Raw genomic sequence first — 24,996 nt, forward strand, 5'->3', positions numbered from 1 at the left:
TATATTATTATATAATATAAATTTTATATAAATAAATAAAACAAATAACTAAAACAAAAAAGTAATGAATGTAATTCTATCTACAAAAACTGTCCACAAAATACTCTCTACAAATTAGTATTCCAAATTTTCCTCTGCTTACAAAAAATTTCCCGTTTATAATAACTAGGGCAAAATGTAATTTCACCATTCAGAACTATATAATTTATTTTTCTAATATTTCATACATATGCCAAATCCTGTAACTCTGTATATATAAGCTTAGAAGCCCATGAGTTCAGTGAATTAAAATACTGTCTCTCTTACCTGGAAACAAAAATACGTTTCTAACGTACTGCATCACATAACGGGTAATTATTATGGATGGTTATACCATTTGTGCAAAAGTAAAGTACAAATTTAAATTGTCAGTGTTTATAATGATGATGGAATCTCACAACAAAAATAAAGTATTTGTTGCTTAAGACCAAGAGCTACTACACAATTCATTGGGGGAAGAGAGATGCAAGGAGCAGTACAAAATGAAAATGTTCTCGTTAAAAATTTATTAAGAATTTTAATATGGCGACAGAAGAACATTCAATCAGGCATGATGCCCTTCTAAGCATAAGGCCCTGTGTAAATGCACATGTCACACACCCAAGAAGTTGGTGTTACTTATGACAACCAGTATGTAGCACTGCAGAATACTGGAGGCATCTCTCTGACTTAAAGCATAGGACTCTGATTTAATCTCATTGGTACTGAGAACAAAATAGCCTTCCTTAATAGGAATTTCCCTAAGATCTTATGCTTTGACCTCATTTTTAAGTTTAGAGACTATGGAGAAGGAATAAAAACTGGTTCTGCTCACCTTCTCTTGAAAACCTATGATACCTCAGTGACTAGTCAAAGACATGACCATCTAACTTGAAATGTTTAGGGTAATTCTATTGTAAATAATGTATTTGTTCTAAATAAAAACAAACAAAAAGATCATTTTCCATGGCTAACACACCTCTTTGGATATAAATTTTTACATATAGTTTTAGAGAATCTTTTATTAATTTTTAAAATAATTATATAATTATTATAATTGGAATTTATGGTTTATGTCATACAGCATATTATACCTAATATAAACGTAAGTGCATATATACAACTCAAAACTATAAAAATGATTTTAATATATGAAGAATATGAATAATAAAAAACATTTAAGTAACATGAAACAACTACTTTTTAAAGTTACTCCTTTTGGAGGTAGGTGAGAATAACAACTAAATTATAAAAAGACAAAAACCACTCATAAAACTATTGAAAGCAGAGTAACAACAAGAGTGGGTTCATGTCTAATGAAATAACAGAGAAAAAGAAGATGAGTATAAGAAACCACTTGCAAGGCCTAAAAGACTATAATGATCAGAATTAAAAATAAAAGATTCAAGAGAAGGAAATGCATAGAAACATTGGATTTCAGTTATTTAACAAGATATAGAGAAAAATTATAAAGATAGCAATGGAGGTTTGATGTATAAGATATTTTTCCAGAAAAAATAAGAATGTTTCTTTTTATCAGAGAGATACAAAAGACAAATATTCTATGGGCTCTGTTTTGAAGGCTCCACAAAATTGTCATTTTAAAGGCTTAATTTTTTATGAAACTTGATAAAATGCAAGTAAACATAGCTTAAAACAATACTGGTTGCCTAACTAACACAACACTAAACTTAAAATGGAAAACCTATAACAATTAGTTCTACAGCACAAATTCAACCCATGAAAGTTCTAGAAAGTAATTTTTACTTACAATTGGCATTGATCACCTTTTATTCCTTTAGTTGTGCAGAAACATTTTCCTGTGTGCATATGACAAATATTTGCATGTCCACTGCATGTACAAGCTGTAAGTCAAAACCAAAATGATACTGAATATTCCCCATCAAAAACATGTGCATCACATTTCAGGGAAGGTTGTATTATCTTATTTGTAAACCATCAATTATCCTCTTGCCATCCAAAAACTAGGGTTAGCATACAAGTTATTTTTAATTAAGGGGAAGTAAATTCACTTATTTAAAAATTTTGTGAAACTCTTCAAAGTCTTTGGGGTATCCTGAAGTCTAGTGTTGATCCAAGTATTTATCTCATCCTTCTTTGGACTTTTTTCCATTTCTAATTTGGTACATCTACTTAATGAAATGAGTTTCAAAGAGCATAAGATCTTTGGAGTCAAACAGTTCAGCTTCAAAATGTACATCTATAATCACTAGCTATGTGACCTTGGGCAATTTATGTAACCTCACTAGTCTTAGTTTCTTCGTCTTCAAAAGGAGAAAGGAGCTCTCAGGACTTAGTGAGAATTAAATGAGATAATGTATTTTAAATTCCTAGCACCTATCAAGCACTTAATAAATACAACTATTACTTCCACTGCTGTTACCACTGCCAACAATAAAAAAATATAATTTTACATATTGTATAAAAAAGCATATCTGTTTATTTGCCCAAAAATCATCCTTTTCTGAGATCATTCTCAGTTTCAGTATTCCAGAATACTACCTGAAACATTCCATAGTATAACAGTTACATATAGTCAATTTGGTTCATACTGAACTCATTTCATTTTCTTACTTTGCATTCATTTGTTAAAGATCAGTGTTCCAATTATTCAGGACACAAATCTCACACTTTATTGTGCCCAACATCCAATCAGCTGGCAGGTTTAGTTTCTACATGCAGGATCTTTCTTGTATCTGACCTCCTCCTTTCCACTATGGTAACACATCATTCAAGTCCTGTCACTCATGCTCTCTTACTGACACCAATACATTACATAACTGATCTTTCTGCCTTCAGTATGGCTACAACTCATTCTCCAATCCCGAGACATATTCTCAAGAGATAAGGCTGATCATGTCATTAGCCCTTTCAAAAACCTTTAATGAGAACTACTATGTTCCTGCACACCACCAGCTAGTTAAACCATTCTATTGATAAAAATGAAATAATGATTTCATTCCTGATTTTCATACACATTTAAAAATAAGATAATGAGTCACTGATTTTGATCAAAATATAAAATATTTTAGAACACTAAGCTTCTTATTGTTTATGATTATTTGCTTTGAAAAAAATACATAATTAATATAAAGTAAATACATACAACCCTACACACACATAAAAAATAAATTTTGGTATTAGGTAGATTATTAAGAAGCCAGGCTTTCTTTGCTAAAAGAGACTTCTACATAAAAGTGTGGGTTTTCCTTCATAAAGACTATTTAAATAGATCAGTATAACCCTCCTTTAAGTTTGTAGAATTAACTATGGCAACACAACATGTGAGAATTTTAGAAATGAATGACAAGATGCAGAAGTGCAAGGAATAAGGAAATTATGAGCAAAAATGGGACTCAGATATATTGATAACATGTAACTTCATAAATAGTGAATATACCATGGTATCTTTTAATATTAACTTGCCATTTCACATTAATACTATCTTGTATTCAGAACTTCACTAAAAAACAAATGATACACATTAATATTTTAAAACTTGGGTAAACTTTTTATTTACCCTTTATGGCAGAACTAGATAATAGTCACACTTGCAGCATTTCTTTATAGAATTATCAATGTATAGTAGCTTTAATAATTTCTGAGACAGAAAAAATATTGTGTTAAAATACCTTTTAGTGAAAACTCATTTTGAGAGAATTCCCTTCTGGTGCTACACTTCAGGCTAAAATGGCACAAATGTATTTTAAATTCAATCGTTTAAAATTTATACTTCATGACGGTGCTGACATCATTCTGTTGCCAGCGTTTGAGGTTATCTTTTTATGCTGAATAATCACCTATAAAATCATCATACTGTGGCCTTTTGTTTGGTAAATTTTATATGATGATGATTTTATAGCCTAGCTATACATTACAGGAACATTATGAGGTCACATGGTATTTATGTTTCCCTATAATATAAATTTGCAATATCAACTTGTAACTAAAACTAAACAATAAGGATAGAAAAAAAGATGCTATAAGAGTTATTCAAATAAATTGTATATAAAGAATATACTTTAGAAAAGGAAATCAAAAAATAGTCATTGGCAGTACTTGTTTCGAAGTCAGTTTATGTGCCTCGGTCCTTTAATTGCTATGTCATTGCTATTTGTCACACACATATACAACAGCTTCTGGGAGTTAGGAGATCACGTCCACTTAATTTCCTTTATATACTTCTAGCATAATTATACTTGATATTTAGTAGATATATTACATTAGCTTTCAAATATAGTAAGAATTCTGGCAAAGACAAATGTTCAAATAGCCATGTGACTTAAAATTATATTCTTCAAACTTGTATTTTTATTTACAGCTCTAAGCCCAAATATCCATCATGTGTGGCTTATAAAAAGGGAAAACAGAACATAGCTGTTTCCCTTTGATATAAATAAACATGAAATGTTGATATCAATACTATCTTAGCAATCTGGTTTTTCTCACTAAAAACTCAAAAATTATAACTATTGCCATGTATTAATCTGTTGCTGAGAGTATGATTTTGTTTTCTCTTGGAAAGATGACAAGTCTCATAATTTAAAATATGTCATTTGACTTACAGAGATTATTTTGTTTACTTAGGATATTGGGCACCCGTATTTGCCTAAACAAAGAGTAAATGAGAAATTAAGAAATGATTCTTTCTCCAATAAATAAAGCACAGTGAAACTCAGTTATTCAGTCCTTGTTCCAGTATTTGTTGAACGCTGCTGGGTGAAAGGCACTGCTCTAGAACTAGTCTGAGAATATGATGGTGAACAAGAATCTAGAACTTAAGGACTGGAACTGCCAAGTAAATGGTACTGTTTTAAGGATTTAATTTACAGGTTGGAAAGTGATAAAGTGCCAAGAGGGCTATTAAGATTCATATTTTACATTTCAAAGCCATCTAACATATTGAAAAATTAGGAGAAACTCTAACCATCTGTTTTAAGGGTCAGTAAACTATATCCGTGAGGGCAAGTCCTCACTTCCTATTTTTTATGGCCCATAAGCTGAGAATGGTTTCTGCATTTTCAAAGGATTGTGGAGAAGAAGAAGGAGATGAAGCTGGAGGAAAAGGAGGAGGAACAAAAGGAGGCAGCAGCAAAGCAGCAACCATACCTGTACCTGGATCACAAAAAATAAAATATTTACTACCTGATCCTTTAGAGAAAAAAAAATTGCCAACCCCTGACCTATAACCACAAAGCCTGGAAACACATAACTTGTCAGTTCTTCATTCTGACTGAATGTTCAAAACACAAATCTCATTTAAAACAAACAAGGTTTCGGTTTTTTCTTTTTTGATAGAAGAGGGTTAAGCATAAGCACTGAAAATATTTGACCAAAATAAATTTCAACCCAACTCTTCTGGAATTGTATTTTTAATACCTTGTGTTTAGCTTTGATAAAGAATAACTTTAGTCATATTTCATTTTCTAACTCTAGCAAGATAAATTTCTTGAACACGCCTATTGACTACCATTAAAATTTTTAAACCCTTTAAATTTTACTTATACTTATTTCTTTAATCTTAAGTTTTCATTCATCTAAAAAAGTAGGGCAAAATATTAATACCCTGGGCTACAGATGAGGCAAGAATGACACATATTATTAGAATCTATTCACAAACCAAACCTCAATACCAATGAAATACCAGGCATTTTTTCCCACATTCAGTTCTACCACCAAAAATTACTACTTGCCTTAAGTTCAAATTCTTAAATTCTAATTTATTGAATTTTTATTGCATCTCTTTTTAAATCTGCATTGTTTTCAATGAGATTGTTTTTAAAGGTTGTTTTGAATAGTTATTAATCAATGAATCAAATCATCTGAAAAAAGTCGTTGAGTATTCATTATGTTAAAAATATAAAACATCAAGTAGGTTAATGACAAGAACAATATTTTGCAACCATATATGACTGCCCTATTTCCAAAGTACTTTCACACACATTACCTATTCAATCTTTACACCATATGTATTATACTCATTTGATAGAATGGCCTCAAAGAAATGAAAAAAAAAAGTCCACATTTATACATCTAGTAAGTAGTAAAGAATTATATCCTGAGATTCTTTCAACTTCTTGATAGACAATATATATGTGTGGATGGCACATATAGATAACATGTAACATTCTTGACCATATATGCTTTTTAATTTCAAATATATAATGTACTTTTTTAACAGTTTGAAAGCTGAAACTAACCTGAAAACATCAATGATAATAAGCTATTCAGTAAATACACCGTTAAATATAAGTACTAAGATTGCAAGGTTGATTCATTATTAAGAAATTCATTAATACACCATATTATCAAATCTAAAAATAAAAAAATATGATTATCTACACAGATGCTAAAAAGTATTTGACAAAAGTCAATGCCCATTCCTGATAAAACATTCAATAAAATAGTAATTCAAGGATATTTTCTTAGCATAATTACACACACACACACACACACAAACATATGTATATGTGTGTATGTATATTTATATATATATCTATATATCTATATATATATATATATATACACACATATATATAGTAGCCAGTATCTTGCTTAATAAGAAAACACTGGAAGCTTTTCTTCCACTAAGATCAGGAATAAGGCAAGATTCCCCAATAGATCTATTACTCTTAAAACTGTATTAGAGATATTAACCAATGTAATTATACATGAAAAATTAATTGATGTGTAAGGACTAGAAAAAAAGTAAAACTATCTCTATTTGTAAATTATATGATAGTATGTCTGGAAACGCTAGAGAATCAGTGTTAAAACAAATTAAAACAATAAGGAATTCAGTAGGGTAATAAATTTAAAAAATTAATATACAGAAATCAATAGCCCTCTAACAATAACCAGGTAAAGGATATAAAATCTTATTTATAATTGTAATGAATAAAATACTTAGGAATAAATTTTAACAAAAAATATGCAAAACCCATGGGAGGCATAAAAGTAGTTGTGAAAAAAATGGAAAGACACACATTGTTCCTGAAAAAAAAAAAAAAACCCAATATCATAAAGATGTCAGTTCTATTTGAATTAGTTTATAAATCTAACCCAATCTCAGCAAAAATACTAATATTTTTTAATGGAACTTGATAAATTGATAATAATAATCACATAGAAAAATATGCATTCAGGAATAGCCAGGACAAAACTAAAAAAGAAAAGCTAAAAAAAAGGGGGTGGGGGACTAGTTCTAATAGACATTCAAACATTTATAAGCCCTCTAAAATTAAAACATTGTGATACTGGCACATCAATAGGCAAACAGATCAGTGGAGTAGAATAGAAGATCTACAAATAGAACTGAATACATCTGAAACTTTCGTATATAAAAATAAATATATTTTTATTGATATAAACTAAAATACATTTATTGTCAATAACTAAAGTTAGATTATTTGCTGTCAGAGAAGGAAATTAAAAATTTGGAAAGGAGGAAGGATAGAATGAACCCTGTAGTAAAGGACAGGAAATGAGAGGTATTCGTGTGAACTCATGGATTTTACTATAGAGTACAGGTAGATACAGAAATGGGTACTGATGTGTTTATATTTATGTATGAGAATTTACTGGTGTCTGTTATGTATACATACATCTATTTTCCAGTTCTGTCTGCTAGGATGATCCATAAACAATGATGGCCCTGTAGCAAAGAGACCAATAAAGGATCCAGGGATGCTTGAGAAATGCCAGCTTCCAGTTAGGGCAGGAAAGGTACAAGATGAGTGCCAAAAACATAAGGAAACGCTCAAAGAATGATAGATAGATAAATAGATACATAGATAGAAACATAGACAGATGCATAGATACATAGATAAATACATAGATGCACAGATGAATACATAGATAAGATTCAAAGACAGACAAACTAGAGAAGACAAATCTTTTCATTGTAGAAGAAAGCTAACTAATTATTGTAGAATGAATGATGGAATTAGAAAATCTCTATTTGGTAAAAATCACAAAACTAGTGAGTAAAAGTTTGAGAAGTAACATGATATTCACATAGTCTCAGAGTATCTCCTACAAGATATTTTTTCATTAAAGGATAAAATAGTGACTTTATAGTGAAGAAATCTGGCAGACACCACTTTAACCAAATGTTTATGGACATCTGAAAAGCTGGGAATACCTGTATTCCTAAAAAATGTCAATGTCATTACATAAAAAGAAAGACTCAAGAAATGTTCCAGATTAAAGTCTAAAGAGACACACAAATCAATGCAACTAGTAATCTTGAATTTTCTTTTGCTCTAAAGAACAATGTTGGGACAATTGGTAAGGTCTATGTTTAATAACAATACGCATCAATGTTAATTTCCTAATTTCTATAATTATAATGTAGTTAAGAGATTTCCCAACTTTTAAAAAATAAACCCTAAAATCTTTAAGGAATAGAGGGATATCAAGTCTGCAATGTTTAATTGAGGGATAGGGAGAGAAAGAAGAAATCTGAGGGAACTTATTGAATATCCTTACAACTTTTCTGTGTGAAATTGTGCCCCCCCCCAAAATTAAGAGACCTTTCCAATTTTGAAAAGATTAAACATTTCTACACGTTAAAAATAGATAATAAAATATACTTTTATGTCTTTTACTTGTATGTCAATAATAACATTATGTTAACAACTTTATTTGAAGAGTTCTTTGTTTTTCCCATATGTTATTAAGGGTTTAGTTTCTATACTTCTGACTGGAAGGGATGTTGTTAACAATATGTAAAATAATGATTCCATTTCTCAAGAAAACATTAGTCTCTATCTTTTCAAGAAAAACCAATCATCCTATGTGAATAATTACCCAAATGCCTACAGTTACCAACAATGGGATTCATATAAGCACAATATAGCTTTAAACTTGAAAGAATTAGCTGCTGGCAGATAGAAAAATAAACAAAATATACCTTAAAATCATTTAAAATACAAATTATATGGTATACTGGAATAGATATTTTGAAGTTAGCTACAAACATTTATAGGATAACACATTTTGTTAAAATGACCCCAAAATTAATAGAGTGAAGTGAAATGTAGATGGTAAGCTTTGAGAAGTCAGACACCAATATTCTACTTATTTTCTCTAGAAGAACTAGAAACTGAAAGGAATTATATAAATTTCATTTTTCTTCCTTATCTAAACTTCATATAACTTCTCATCAGTATTTAATGAAAAATTTATGTACAAAATATTAGATTATTGCTCAATAAGTTATGAGTACAGAATGAAACACCATTGGTAATTATTAAAACTAATCCTCATTTAGAACAAAATAAAACATAGACTTTGGAACCAATATTGCTTCACTTTTGCCTCTATTACTAAAAAATAAAAGAAAGAAAAATCAACCTGAGAAATATAGTAAGCTACTTTTTACCTCTTGCTCTAAAGTGAAAATATTGGTTGAAACGTGAAACCCACCTAGATAGAAAGTCTGAATTACATTTTCTCTTAGATCATATGAAAATGAGTAAAACATATGACACAAATATTATATTTTCTTAGTAATATTAATATAGCAATGGGCTAACTATATACCAAGCACAGTACTACTACCTATGTAATAGCGTCACAAAGATAATGTAAAAATGATTTAAAAAAAAAACCAACTAAGACAAAACTTTTCTCATCAAGAAGTTCACATCCTACTTAGAAAGATAAGTGAACAATGACTTACAAAAACACTGATGGCTATCACCATGGAGGTACCAACACTGCCTGAAGTTAGGAGGGACATTACAAGTTTTCAGGCTGAAATTTCCCGAGTTCAGATTTGAAAAATGAGTAATGGAGTCCAGAGGCACAGTAGTGTCCGGGGAAGCAAAAATAGGAAAAATGGGTAAAGAGTTGGGTTTATATGAAGGAGTGGTTTGATATGAGGTGAAAAGGAATACAATATTGTGAATGTCCTAGATACAGAATAAAGGATCAACTAAAAGAAAGTGAGGCTGATCTATTTAGAAACTGCTACAGTGGGCTAAGTTAAGGTAAAGGTAGACACAACTAGACAATGGCAGTTCAATATTATGGCTTCGAAATGGATTAGAGCTGACCACTGATTATATGTGAGATTCAAAGATGTAAGCACACACTTGCTTTGGAGTACAAGAGTCTGGTAGTTCACATTTGAATCCTGGTCCCATCACTTGCTGGCTTAACCTTTAACATGACTCTTTAGGCCTATGTCTTTGGTTTACTCCTCTGTAAAATTGACATAATAGTACATACTTGACAAAATGCTTTGGAGAAAATGAAAAAATTTAGGCAAAGTTCTTAGCAATGTTCCTGGTATAAATAAAATACCATTAAATATTAGTTATATATGTTTTTAATATAATGCTTGGAGCTTGGCTGACAAGGAAAATGTTAATATCTTAACTTAAATGTGGACACAGAGAAAAAGAGAAGTAAAGGTGTGGTAGAATATGAGAAACATGGTAGGATATGAAACCAGAAAAATCACTCTGGGTCAGAGCATAAAGGCCTTGAACGTCTTGTCAAGGAGGTTTTTAATTTATTTCACAGACACTTTGGAGGCAATGAAAGATTTTGGAAATGGTCATAAAAATCACTGAATGTTTTGGGGAAGAAAACTATGTCTTTATCTTCTGATAAAGGAGATACAAGGGTGGATTATAAATGGAGAGACTGCATATACAGAGGGTAATCATTCATTAATTCAACAAATACTTAATAAGAACTTATTCCATTTTAGGTAATCTGTAACATCCAACAGCAGTGGAAGAGAAGAGGAATCATGGGGGCCTAAACTAATAAGGGTAATGGAATACAAAGGCAGAGATAGGTATCAGAGACAGTGCAGAGTCCGAATCAGCTTGGGACAGAATACAAGGGCTGAAGAAAAGGAAGGAATCAAAGGTGCCATTGAAATTGAGCCCAAAAAGAATTGTATTGCCATTAACAAAATGCGGGTGAAGTGAGAACATTTTTTAGATAATAAAGTTACTGAATTCAGTTTATAAATATTGATTTGAATAATAGTGGCCTGTACAGAAATGCTTAATAAGAAGTCAAAAAAATAAGTTAAAATTGCTTAATAAAGTAGGCTGCACTATTCACTAAACATACAATTAAATGTTTACATACTTGCTTTAAAGCCTGAAAGTATAGACTGCGATTATTATAAAATCAGTAAATTGGCCTTTAAAGAAAAAGCAAGATAAAAGGTATAAAAAATTATACGTGATTAAGAGAAAGGCAAATATTTGCATTCATGTCCTAATATATAAAAATGAACATTTGAAGAAAAGGCATTTCTTCTTAAATAATATGTTAAGGAGGATTTTAATATGTTTATGAAATATTTAAGGGAATATTTATGCTGGTGCTTTTTTACACCTGCTCTAGGCATTTCTAATATATAATTAACTTCCCCACCATCACTAAGTAGTTTTTGAGATATGAAAAAGTGTGTATGCAAATTGGTATTTAGCTTGATTTTGGTTTTTAAAAAATCTTTAAATATCAGGACAAGGTAAGTACATGCTTAGAGTTTCTTAGTTAACCTCTAATTTTCTGTAGCATACTAAATAAATGTTTTATATGTTTTAGAATACAAGAAGTACGCCCCACTTTAAATTCACCTCTTACTTTTTTTCATCCTAGGCCTGTCGTTTGAAGCTAATAGGAATTCCTCAACCTTTGTAGATTAGGGTAAGAGGCATTTTTATTTTTAAATTAAATTATCTTACCTTACTTATTAAAAAAAAAATAGTGCCAGATCCTTGTAACATAAAACCTAAAGCAATACATGATGATAAGCATCACGTCAAGTGAAATTAAAGAGAAATATTGAACACTTAGATAAAATAATGGTTTCTATCTTGCCCCAAATAGGTAAGTATTGTACTTGTAGACCTAAAACCATTGAATAGTTTTTTTTTAATTCCGTAAGAGATATACTAGTGAACTTACTAATGAAAAGAAAACATTCAAGTGACACACTTCATGGTCAAAACTGATAAATCAGAGATGGAGATAGTCTGTAACATCAAGTCTAGAAGCCTAAAAACCACTAACCCAATGCCAAAAGTCGAAGTAAAATTTTATTTTAAGTTAGGATAGGTGGAAAGTAGAACTTTGTGCAAATAAAAAGTAGGAAAGGAGATCTTGAGAAAGGTGTCAAAGTAAGTCATGCATGGCAAAGTTCCCCAGCACTTAAAACTTCAGTGGCTAACATCTCTAGCAGTTTCATGAGACTCAGCCCACAGACAGTTCTTGCAAAAGGAATCTAAGAGAAAAGAGTAGTAAACTGCATCTTCTAATAACCCACAATCAAAGGTCATTCTAAAATAGCTGACAATGTCAGGGCCAAACAGTTTTCATAAACGCAGTTCTTCTTATCCTTAACATTCCTTTTGAGAACAAAAAGGATGAAAAGAGTTTGAAAAGATGGAGTAGATAAAGAAAACAGGGTTACTGAGCAATCTGACGTAGAGCAACACTTCTACAAGGAAAACAAAGAGTTTCAAAAAATTAGTATACAGAGAAGAGAAACTAGCTACAAATATTATAGAAGCTATGCAATAAAGACTGTTTTTTAATCATGCAGTTGAAACAGGCAGTTCTATATGATTTTAAAAGGCTCTCTTGTTTTCTTAAGTTTACATAAAAATGTCATTCTGAAGAGAATTTTAGATCAAAGTATAACTTTATGACTATATCATATACTAAATAGCTACATGTAATTATATAATTATTCATTTAAGGGCCATTCTTTGAAATATTTAAAATCTCAGATTGGCTTTTCTCTGCCACATAGGATGATACTGTGTACTCAGAAAATACAAACTTTCAACTTTGTTGTGTCAAAATAATTAATAAAAACAAGATTTCCATATCAAGTGATTTTCATTTATCTGCATTTTTAGATTATTCAGGTCAATGCTTCCATTTTGAGAGAATTAAACTTCTTACATTTATTTTAAGAAATGCTCGAGTTCATTTGGTTATGAACTTTCAGCTTCTCTGAACAATCTGCAATATGTAAGAAGGGTTTAAAATGAAAAAAATCTCCCATTCTAGTAGAGAGAAAGAAGAGTTCACTTATCTTCTTCTTTACCACCCTCAAGTCTCAGAGAATATCTGTGTCATAGCCCAGTGTGTTTATTAAAGTTTTAAATATTTCTGTAAAAGCCTGCTATGGACAGATATTAATAATATGCCAAAAAGAAAAACATAAGTTTTGCTAATAAGAAACAAAGGTAAAAACAGAACTGTTACTATGTTGAAAGAACTTTTTTTTCCTCAACCTGGAAACTAACAGTTTCTTTATCACTATTAAAAGTAAAAAATATAGAAAGAAAATCATATACTATTTAAGAACCTAGAAAATGAATAATAAAATGAACTAAAAGTCATAAATAAATACAAAATTACATTTTACTAAAACCAGTTATGAATGCAATGTTAAAGGAAAAGAATTTATTCATAATACCAACCAAACCCATTAGACATCTCACAATAAACTAACTAAAAACAGTAAGACCTAGATGAAGAAATCTATTAGTCATACAAGACTGCAATTTTTTAAATGTCTGTATACTTCATATGGGGAGCTTTTTTCTTAGAGTCCATTTTTTATGAGTAATTAAACAAAACAAATACATGTAAAGATATTAAAATATTTTTAAGATTAATAACATTATAGCTTAGTTTCTTACATTTAGAACAAGTTATAATGAAAAACATGCAGCAAATGATAATTACAGAAAATTGAAGCACGCAAATTGCCTCAACTCTCAAGGGCCTACCCAGATCCTCCCATTAAAATTAATCTCTTTGTCCCTGATTCTATTGTTCAACTTCTACATAACACTATTACAGCACCTACACAATGTTCAGTTGACCCTTGAGTAGGGAGGGGGTTAGGGACACCAACCCTCTGTGCAATAGAAAAATCCTGTATAACTTATAGTTGGCCCTCCATATATGCAGTTCCTCCATATACCAGGTTCCTCCTATACACAGTTCTGCATCTTCTATACACAAGATTCAACAAACCGTGGATAGTGTGGTACTATAGTATTTACTATTTTAAAAGTCCGTGTATAAGTAGACCTGCGCAGTTCAAATCTGTGCTGTTCAAGTCAACCGTAAATAAATTTTAGTAAGTCCTAACACACTACTTTGCATACAGTAAGTAGTCGGTAACTGTGGAATTCAAGGGTAATCCTTCATCGCAAAGTAGTACAGTATACTGAGTGTTGAGCTGCTGTAGCACATTGAGCTGTTACTCTATTCAATGAAACTTTCATTTATTTTCTTTTACTAAAATTTATGTTAAATTGGAGATAATACGGCAAAAATAATACTGTCCCAAAAGTCTGATTCATACATTTATATTAACATACTTAAGCCTAATGATGTTATAAATAGTAACAATAATAATTTGCAATAACAGTTTGCATTATGGAGTTAACATTTGCTGGAAACACATATTATTTCATATGTTTATTTAAGCCTCACAGTAAATTAAATTAGCTGCATTTTGGAGGTGAGGAAAGTGAGACACTAAGAGGTTAAATAATTATCCAAGGTGACAGTGCCATTGCCAGAATATGGATCCAATCAGTATAATTCCAAAGCCCAAACTCTTAACAATGTTACATTCTTTTATAGCTACAAAGACAGATGGATAGATAGATAGATAACCAATGCCAGAGCAAGTTTGTATCAGAGAATCTTCCTGAACATTAATAAGAAATAAAATAATTTTAATAATAAAGCACTTTCAATAATTGTACTAACAGAATAGCTATAAATATAACATAGTTTAAAAACAATCTGAAGGACGTCTACAAGTACATTTACATATTGACAACATAGTTAAATGGCTTTAGTAGGCCGACTTTTAAAAAAATATCTAAATCTGCAGTGCATTTAAAGCCTTACCATTCAAATGTAAATCTGTTTCCTTATTTCCCTTAACATCACCATGGACTTTGAATTTTAATACGTGCAACTACTAATGAAAAAATGAACTTTTCTCAATAAGGTGAACTAAAAATGAAAAAATAGTAGAAAACTTTTACTTCTCATATTTTATAGATTGATTTTAGCCATTGCCGCATTAAATATAATTCACCAAATGTGACATATTGTTTATTTAGTTAGATTGCTAATGTGGCCCTAAGAAATAAAAATGAATTTCATACATCACATCACTGTAGAAAAGTCATAGACAGAAAAATACTATTTTGGCAAATTTAGGAAATAAGGAAACTATAAGGAATTGTTTAAAGCTTCATAAACTACCAGGGAATGTGCAACAGTGAATAAGAAAGGTATTTATCTTTCATTCTCTTTTGTTTTCTATTGCATTGTACCTCAGCTTTCCACATGCATAATGTCAGCAACAAAAATAATATGAAATAACTGAAGTAGTCTTAAACCTAGCAGAGAAGTATATCATCCCCAAAGGGAAACATATTTCTAAAAGCACTATGCCTGGTGGAATGATAAAACTTACTATTTTAATTTAAAACAGTTTTTAGCTAATATATGTATTCAAACGTTCCTTTTGCCTATGTTGGCAAAAAATTAAAATAATACTTTGGTAATCTTCATGACATTACATTTGGCAATGGATTCTTAGATATGCACCAAAAGCACAAGCAACAAAAGAAAAAAGAGATAGACCGGACTTCATCAAAATTTAAAACTTTGGTGCTTTGAAGGACACTGTCTAGACAGTGAAAAGACAACCTACAGAATGGGAGAATATTTGCAAATCATTTATCTGATAAGGACCTCATAACTAGAATATATGAGGAACTCTTAGAATTCAACAACAACAACAAAACCAAATAACCCAATTAAAAAAATGAACAAAGGACTCGAAAAGACATTACTCTGAAGATATACAAGTGGCCAATATGCACATGAAAAGGCAAAAAGACTCAAACAAATATTTGTACACCCATATTCATGGCAGTATTATTTACAATAGTCAAAAGGTGGAAGCAACTCAAGCATCCATCAATGGATGCATGGATTTAAAAAATGTGGTATATACATACAACAGAATATTATTCAGCAATAAAAAGGAAGGACACATGCTACTATATGAAAGAACCTTGAAGACATTATGCTAACTGAAAAAAAAACAATCATTAAGGACAAATACTGGATAATTCCACTTATTTGAGGTGTCTAGACTAATCATATTCATAGTGACAAAAAGTAAAATAGTGGCTGCCAGGGGCCGGTGTTGGGGAATGAAGAGTTATTATTTAATGGTTATACAGTTTTAGCTTTGCAAGATGAAAAAAGTTTTGGAGATGGATAGTAATGATGGTTGCACAACGATGTGTATGTACTTAATGAAACTGAGCTACACACTTAAAAATGGTTAAAATGGCTAATTTTATATTATGTACATTTTACCACAATTTTTAAAATTGTTTTAAAATGGGCAAGAAGTTGCATAGACATTTCTCCAAAAATAACATACGATGGCCAACAACTTCATCACTAGTCATTAGGGAAACGCAAATCAAAACTACAATGAGAAGTAGTTTTACACCTACTAGGATGGCTAAAAGTTTTTGAAAATGTAAAATAACAACTGTTGGCAAGGATGTAAAGAAATTGGAATCCTCCACTTTGCTGGTGGGAATGTAAAATCGTGCAACCACCATGGAAAACAATTTGAACAATTTGGCAGTTCCTCGAAAAGTAAAACATAAAATTGCTATATGACCCAGCAATTCCTCTCCCAGTTTATACACAAAAGAACTAAAAACTTGTATTCAAAAAAAACTTGTGCAGTAATGTTCATAGCAGCACTATTCACAAAAGGTGGAAAAAAACCCAATGTCCATCAATGAATAAATGGGTAAAAATATTGTGATATATCCATACAATGGAATAATATTCATCCACAAAAAGGAATGAAGTACTGATAGATGCTACAACAAGAACGAACATTAAAAACATTATGCTAAGTAAAAGAAGCCAGTCACAAAGTCACATATTTTATGATCCAATTTACATGAAATGTCCAGAATAAGTAAATTTATAAAGAAAGAGAGCAGATTAGTGACTGCCAGGGATTGGGATGACTGCTTCATAAGTATGGCATTTTCTTTTGGAGGGAAGGAAATTTTCTGGAACTTGACAGAGGTGATGGTTGCACAATATTATGAATGTAGTAAATGCCACTGAATTGTATACCTAAAATGGTTTCTGTTATGCTATGTGAATTTGACCTCAAATTTAAAAATTTGCTAAAAATGGGGTTATGGTTGGAAGCAATATATAAATAACAGAAATATATGAAGTAAATTACTTCACAAAATCCCCATGGACTATTATATAGGCATTAAAATAATTTGGAGACTGTAAATGAAATCATTTTCATAAAAGTAAATTAAAACAACAATTGTATATTAAATATATGAAAGGTTGCAAACACATATAAATTGCAATGTGGAAAAGAAACAACCCAGGACTGTTTTCTTCTTAAAGTTATGGAAACATTTATATATATAACATAAATAATCTATCTGAAATACACTTTTTGTCCAATGAAATTCTTGGCTATAGAAAATTCAGTAGTCAAAAGCTTTTTGGAAAACAGGATGGCTCCAAAATCCTTACCTTTTTACTTAATAAACATAAAATACTATGACTATTACTACAAAATACTACGACAATGCTACAAAATACTATGACTCCACTAGGTAAGGTCTAAACTTCGTGGATTCCGTTGTACACATCTCTACTGCTGCTTCTGTATACAATGAACACAGCACTAAGCTGTGGCTTTTGGCTAATAAGGGCTACTGGATCCTCCCTGTCCATATTAACACCACTTCTGCATTAATAGTTAAGAGTCAGGCCTAAGAATCAGACACTTTCTTCCTCTTATTAGCAGTATGATTTGGGTATTTTACTTAACTTCTTTGTGTATTTGGTTGTATGTAAAATGGAGATAATTGTGATTCCTCCCATACAGTTGTACAGCTGAAATGAGATAATGAATATAAGCTATGAGTACAGTGCCTAGAACACAGAAAATGCAAGCGTCAACCAATTTGTGCATTACAGCCTCAATCAGGGCAGAGCTTTCCACATCACAAAATTTCAATCAGCACCAAACCTGCTATTTCCAGGGCAGTTTTGTTGACTCTAAGGCACAACTCATCATTCTGTGTTTCTCAACCCTGAGTGTATATTAGAATCATTTGGGAAGACTTTGAAAGGAACCAAGAATCACCCTACGATAAACTAAGAGACTGATTTAATTATTTTAGGGATTGACCCAGACATCCGTATTTTTTAAAAGCTCTCCAGGTGGCTTTAATATGCAGGTAGTGTTAAACCGTTTTATCTAAACCAGGCCCAGGCCCAACTCTCTCTATAAAGATTTCTCATCTTATCACAGCCAGCAACTGAGGCTTTTCTGTGAGTGCTCTACAGGCTATTCCATTTAGAAAAAGTAGATTAAAGATTTAAGGAACAAGTACTAATCTAGAAATGAAGAAGGATTACTGAAAAAAAAAAAAATTTTAAAGGAAATTTTTTAAAGAAAGACCAAATTTCTTTTTTTAAAAAGTAGGAGAAAGAAGCAGCAGGACAGAGAAGAAAATAGAGAAAAGAAGGGTTTCATGATCGAAAAATGATATGATAATAGTTAGCTCTTAATAATGCTCTTTTAACGTGCTTCAATTCCTATTATATGTGACTCTATTACATATGATCTCATTTGATCTTTACAATAATCCAATGAAGTATTATCATCTTCCTTCTACATATGAGAAAAATGAAGCACTGAGATGCTAAGTGAATTAACTAAAGCCATACATTTAAACAGTGGCAGAGTTGGAATTTCAGCCAAGGACTGATTCTAAATCCATTCTCTTAAACATTATGTTATACTATCACCATGTCAAAAAAAAAAAAAAAAAAACTTACGTGACGTAAGGCATACACAAAACCTTTATTTCTTACTCCTAAAGTAAAATGTAAAATGATAACTTACTATTATTAAAAAACAAATTATCAGCAGTGATTATTTTAGAATAGTAAGATTACAGGTAATTTTAAATTTTAATTTATCTGCATTTGGTAAATTTCCTATAGTAATCATGTATACATTTTGAAATAAGAAAAAGTAAGATTTTCTTAAAGCAAGTATATCACAGAATTTTTATAGTTCATAGTCCCTAATAAATATATATTACCTTCCAAAATATTGAGACTTAATGGAAAAAAACTTCTTTAATAAAATATATTTTCCACAAGAGGCATATCTCTCTTAATTTTCTTTTCTGTAGTAAAAATACACTGAAGTGAAAGAAAAAATAATTACCTGTACACTGTCCTCCGTTGGTTGGATCTCCATAATAACCTGGCATGCAGTCTTGACACTGCTTTCCTGTGGTAAGATTTTTACACTGTTCGCACACGTTATTATTGATGCAAGTGCTATGTCCGTTACACTGGCAAGCTAAGGAAAATAGTAAAAAAAAAAAAAATTTTAAATATCTACATAACAGTATCAAGTATAACTGCCATCAAGACAAAGAATTTATTTTACAAATCTGAATGGTAGCAGAGTCCAACGGGAATTTCCCAAGTTTTTTTTTAATGTGTGTCTCAAAATATTAATATAGGACACTATATACAATAAATTCTGTGTTGAAATTTTGCCTATGATCTGTAAAATGTAGGGGTTAGAAATTTAAGTGAAACATAAAAGTTATAGCTAAGGAGGAAATATCTTTTAACATATTCCTTAAAGATTCATGTGACAATTATGTCTATTAACAGGAATAAATAAAAGAGCTTTGACAAAGAATGTTAAAATGCATCTTAATTATATTTACATATAATAAAAAAGGATCAATAAATATAGAAAATTGTGTGGTAATAAGTCCTTACTTCAAGAAAATACATTAGTGTAAAATTAGCAAACATAGCACTTTTAAATTACTTTGTATAAATGTTTATCTTCTTTGGGCAAGAAAAGCTTCAAGGCTTAATTAAAATTCTATTTGAATGTGAACTAAACAGAAACAGATTTAAAGCACGAGATTTTTTTATGTTTTCTTAATATGAAGTCTAATATGTTTTCATATTAATATTACAATAGAATTTTAAAATTTCAGATGAGAGATAAAGTTCCTATATGAAAGCTCATGTTTAGTGCCTATTGGGGGCATAATACTGACTTAGTTTGGTAACGTCTTGTCGAAACATCATCATTGTCACTTTCATAATCATTTTCATCATTACTACAACTAAGATAGCATTTAATTGAGCTCTCTCTCGCTCAAGCCAAGAAAGCCAATGTTTAGTCGATTGCAGTTGTTTGTGGCTGGCATCTATATTCTGTTTGGTCAGTTTACATATTGTATCAGTTTTTAAAATATTGTAAATACTACCCCATGGCTAGATAGTGAACCAAGTGGCATACATGAATTATATAATTTAATCCTCACAACAATTTTGTGTGGAAGGTACTATTTTTAGGGTTCTTTCTAAGATCAGGAGGCCTGGATTAAGCAACTACCCAAAGTCACACATTTAAAGAACGGCAAAAACAAATGCACAATCAAGATGTATGAATCAAAGACCAGACATTAAATCTCATACCTATCATACGTAGAATTTTTGAAAGTAAGAGGGAAATCCCAAGAGACTAGCATAAGGTCATCAACATGAGTTAACATCAAAGAGTAAAGAAAAAAAAAGTAAAAAACAAATACCTATATCTTACAGAAATTTTCAGAGGCATAACTCTATTGCAACATAGTATAGAAATGACATGCAGTCATCATGGAAAAATGTTAAGTAATCTTCCTCTTTATGAAACTGAGAAAATTACAATATAGTTTTCAAATTTTATATTACATTATGAAACAGCTAGGAGAAAATTTAATAACAAGAAAAATATTCATAATAAATTGAGTGAAATAAGGATTCAAATAATATATTTAGAATGATCACAATTTTGTTTTTAAATGTATTAATATGCCCATGGAAAAGTTAATGATGGTTATCTTAGTTCAGTAAGATTTTTCTGCATCATCAGTTTTCTAAAATAAATTCATATTACTTTTATAATAAGGAAAAATAATGACAAGAACTTTAATTTTTTAACACTGTGCTTAAAATTTTAAGTTATTTTTTCATAGAAAATTTTATGTAAAACCACTAAGGTTAATTCACTCAGGTGAATAAACAAAATTTATTGAGTGCTCACTACATGCAAAGCATTATCTGAAAAAGTCAAAATGAGAGATGGGTTACTATAAGCATTTTTATGAAACCCTGGCTACATTTTTTCATCAGAAAAACAAATGTCTTAACTTCTGAATAAAATGACTAGATTTACCAATCTCATCTAATATCCTCCTCATAGATTACCACTGTAATAATAACAAAACTTGCCAGCAACAACAAGAATTGGGGTATGATGACAACTACGTAAGTAAAACTAGAAAGTAGTAACCTACTATACCTCTGGGAATTAAAAGAGGACTCCTGGCATAATGCCACTCAACTGTAACTTTCCTGAAAGCGACAACTTCTGAAGGCAGTTCTGGGCCATGGTGCAACCAAGAAGCATATTAGCTGCTAGAATGAGATACAGGAAAGTCTAATGTTCCAAGTAATGAATATACCATACAGAAAGCTGGTATAATTTAGACCTAACTGCTGGCAAAATTTCCAGCAGAAAAAGGATAGTCATCGTTGCAGCTTATAACTAGTATGGCAGCAATGGCAAAGGATAAAGCATGTTATAGAAAGCAGGACCCAGCTGTAATAATGGCTGTATCAAACACAGGAAAAGGCTGTACTATAAAGCCTATGATGATGTTTTATTCTCCACTGCCATCAGGGGGTTGGATCAACAGGTAATGTAAGCTTGTATCTAATAGTTCTTCCAGGATACACTGTTACTTGAAAGGTTCTAATAACAACCTGGTTCTGGAACATGAATGAAACTAAAGAGAAGTCATCCGTACTGTTTTGTTTAAATTTTAAAACCAGCCCAGATGGCTTCTCATCTATGTACACACAAACAGAAAAAAATGAAAATAAAACGTAATGAAAAACACAGCACTTGATATGCAAATAAAGTACATCGTTTTGAAAAATATGTGCTCTCTAAAACAGATGTAAAGCATTAAAAAGTATCTGTTTGGCATTCTCAACAAAATTCAAAAAAAAATATACACAGAAAATCAAGGCTAAAATTTACCCAAAACTTTTTTCAAAACATAGCCCTTTAGAAGAAAAGGGAATTATCATTGCTAAAAATAAAACAGGGATTCAAAACAAGAATGTGAAAGAGAAGTGTGAGCTAGTGACAGAACTTTACTATACATGGGGATAGACTAGCAACAGCTAGTAGGTATGGGTTTCAAAACCCAGCAGGGCCAGGAGATATAATCTCTGGCATACTCAAAACAGAGAGCTAAACTGAACCACATTTAAAATGCTTAAAGCCTTCAATTGTAGCCCCTATCTGTGAAAAAGGTACTAAAATACATCACAAGCCCAAAGAAGCAGAAAGGAACCTTAACATGGGTACGAATGTATGAAAGACAAAAGTCACTTGTGAGAACTTAAAGCCTATACCGATCATACGGGTTGGGTTGAAATTCACACTTTCCATATGGTAGAGAAACCCCAACATCAAACAATAGTGTTAAAACCTGTTCTGTAAACAAGAAAAGCCTCATGCAAAAGCAGATATAAATGGACCCTTGAAATACTTCTTCAACTCAGGTCACACAGAACAGAAACTGGAAAATCTTGATTCTGCAAACTGCAAGATAGTATTTTAGGCTTTGCAGACCATAAAATCTCTTCACAACTACCACTGCTGCCACTGCAGTACAAAAGTAACCATACACAATACACAAACAATTGATAATAGCTATAATCCAATAAAACTTCATTTACAAAAATAGGCAGTCAACCAGGTTTGGCTATCACACCTTCGTTTGCAAGCCTTTGATACAGAAATAAAAGACAATGAAAACAACAACAACAACACTTACTGAATTAAACCTCAAAATGAAAAATCACAAAGCATCATAAAGAAGAGTCAGGCAAAAGAGAGAGAGATAATAAAAATGAGAATTGACAACCCAAGAATTGGAGTAAAAGGACAATCAGAAGACAATAAAAATATTCAAAATAATTAAAGGCAGAAAAAATGAGAAAATTATGCTTAAAGAACTAAAGGTACGTATGATGACAATGTCTCAACAAAAAGAGAGTATCAATAAAAACACAGAAATTATAAAAAAGAACAAATGGAAATTATAAAGTAGAACAGTAAAATAACTGAAATGAGGGACCTCCCTGGCGGTTCAGTGGTTAAGACTCCGCACTTCCACTGCAGGGTGCACGGATTCAATCCCTGGTCAGGAAACTAAGATCCCACACGCTGCACAGTGCAGCCAAAAAAAAGCGGGGCGGGGGGGGATAAAATTCTACACATACTAACAGAAATAAAATAAAAGCATTTTAAAAAACTGAAATGAAAAATACACTAGAGATTCAACAGTAAATTTGAACTGGCAGAAGAATTAGCAAATTTGAAGAAAGATCAGTAGAGACCATGGAAGCTGAAGTACAGAGAGACAATAGAATGAAGAAAAATAAACAGAGCCTCAGTTAAATGCAGGACACCATTAAGTGCACCAACTTATGTGTAATGGGAGTGTTCGAAAGATAGTAGAGAGAGAAAGAAAGCTAAAATTTATTTGAAGAAATATTCCTGAAAAATCCCCAAATTTGATAAAAATGTTAATCTACACATCCAAGAAGCTTAACAAAATTTAAGTACAATAAACATGAAGAGATCGATAAATACATTATAATAAAAGCAATAAAAGCCAAAAACAAGTAGAAAATCTTGAAAGCAGCAAGAGAAAATATGACTCCTCACCTAAAAAAATCCCAATAAGATTAATAACTGGCTTTTAATCAGGAAAAATGGGGGTCAGTAGGCAGTGGGATAATATATTCAAAGTCCTGAAAATAAAACTGTCAACCAAAAATATTCTATCCACCGAGACTGCTCTTCAAAAATTAAAGTGAAACATTCACAGATAAACAAAAACTGAGAGAATTCACTGTCAGCAGATATGCCTTACAAGAAATACTAAAGGAAGCTCTTCAAGAAGAAAGCATGTGACACCAGATAGTAATTTAACTCCACAAAATAAAACAAAGAGCACCAATAACAGAACTGTCATTATAAAAGACAGTAAAAATATATCTTTTGTCTCCTTTCTTCTTTTACATGATTTTTAAAGATTGTATTTTAAATGATATAAAAAATAGTATTGTTGGGCCTATAAAACATAAAACGTAATGTATTCCCCAATAACACCACAGAGGAAGTGTATCAGAGAAAATCTATATTGGGCTAAGTATATGACATGGTATTACTAGATGGTAAACAAAGATCCACAGGAACAAACAAAGAAAACCAAAAATGGTTAATACAAAGATTAATATAACAAAAGTTATAAGCACATACTCATCCTCCTTTTTTTCCTCAGATTCTTTAAAAGACATAAAATTATATAAATAATAACTATAAAAATGGACTGTTAGGTTTGCAACATATACAGATGTAATACATATAACAATACCACAAAAAGGGAAGAAAGAGACTAGACCTATATGAGTAACATTATTTCATCTCACTGGAATTAAGTTGTTATAAATCTGAAGCATATTTTAATAAGATAAGCTATATATGGTAAACCCTGGAGTAACCACTAAGAAAATAACTCATGGACTTCCCTGGTGGTGCAGTGGTTAAGAATCCGCCTGCCAATGCAGGGGACACGGGTTCAAGCCCTGGTTCGGGAAGATCCCACATGCCACGGAGCAACTAAGCCCATGCACCACAACTACTGAGCCTGCGCTCTACAGCCCATGAGCCACAAC

General features: G+C 31.2%; 1 protein-coding gene across 11 annotated transcripts in view; it reads right to left on the reverse strand.

Moving 5' to 3' along the window:
- ATRNL1 (attractin like 1) overlaps nt 1-24,996 on the reverse strand; it is a 715,591-nt gene that overhangs the window by 508,658 nt on the left and 181,937 nt on the right. For all 11 annotated transcript variants that reach the window (XR_014253040.1, XR_014253041.1, XR_014253042.1 and 8 more), the window contains exons 19-20: nt 19,385-19,522; nt 1,790-1,883 (exon numbers count right to left, since the gene is read on the reverse strand). Coding sequence is in view for 8 of the 11 variants with exons in the window: in XM_082423366.1 (XP_082279492.1) it covers nt 1,790-1,883; nt 19,385-19,522 (232 nt within the window). In the remaining 3 variants the exon portion in view is untranslated. The remainder of the gene's footprint in view (nt 1-1,789; nt 1,884-19,384; nt 19,523-24,996) is intronic.

Source organism: Balaenoptera physalus (genome assembly GCF_965194825.1).
Source record: "Balaenoptera physalus genome assembly, chromosome: 14".
Taxonomy (NCBI): domain Eukaryota; kingdom Metazoa; phylum Chordata; class Mammalia; order Artiodactyla; family Balaenopteridae; genus Balaenoptera; species Balaenoptera physalus.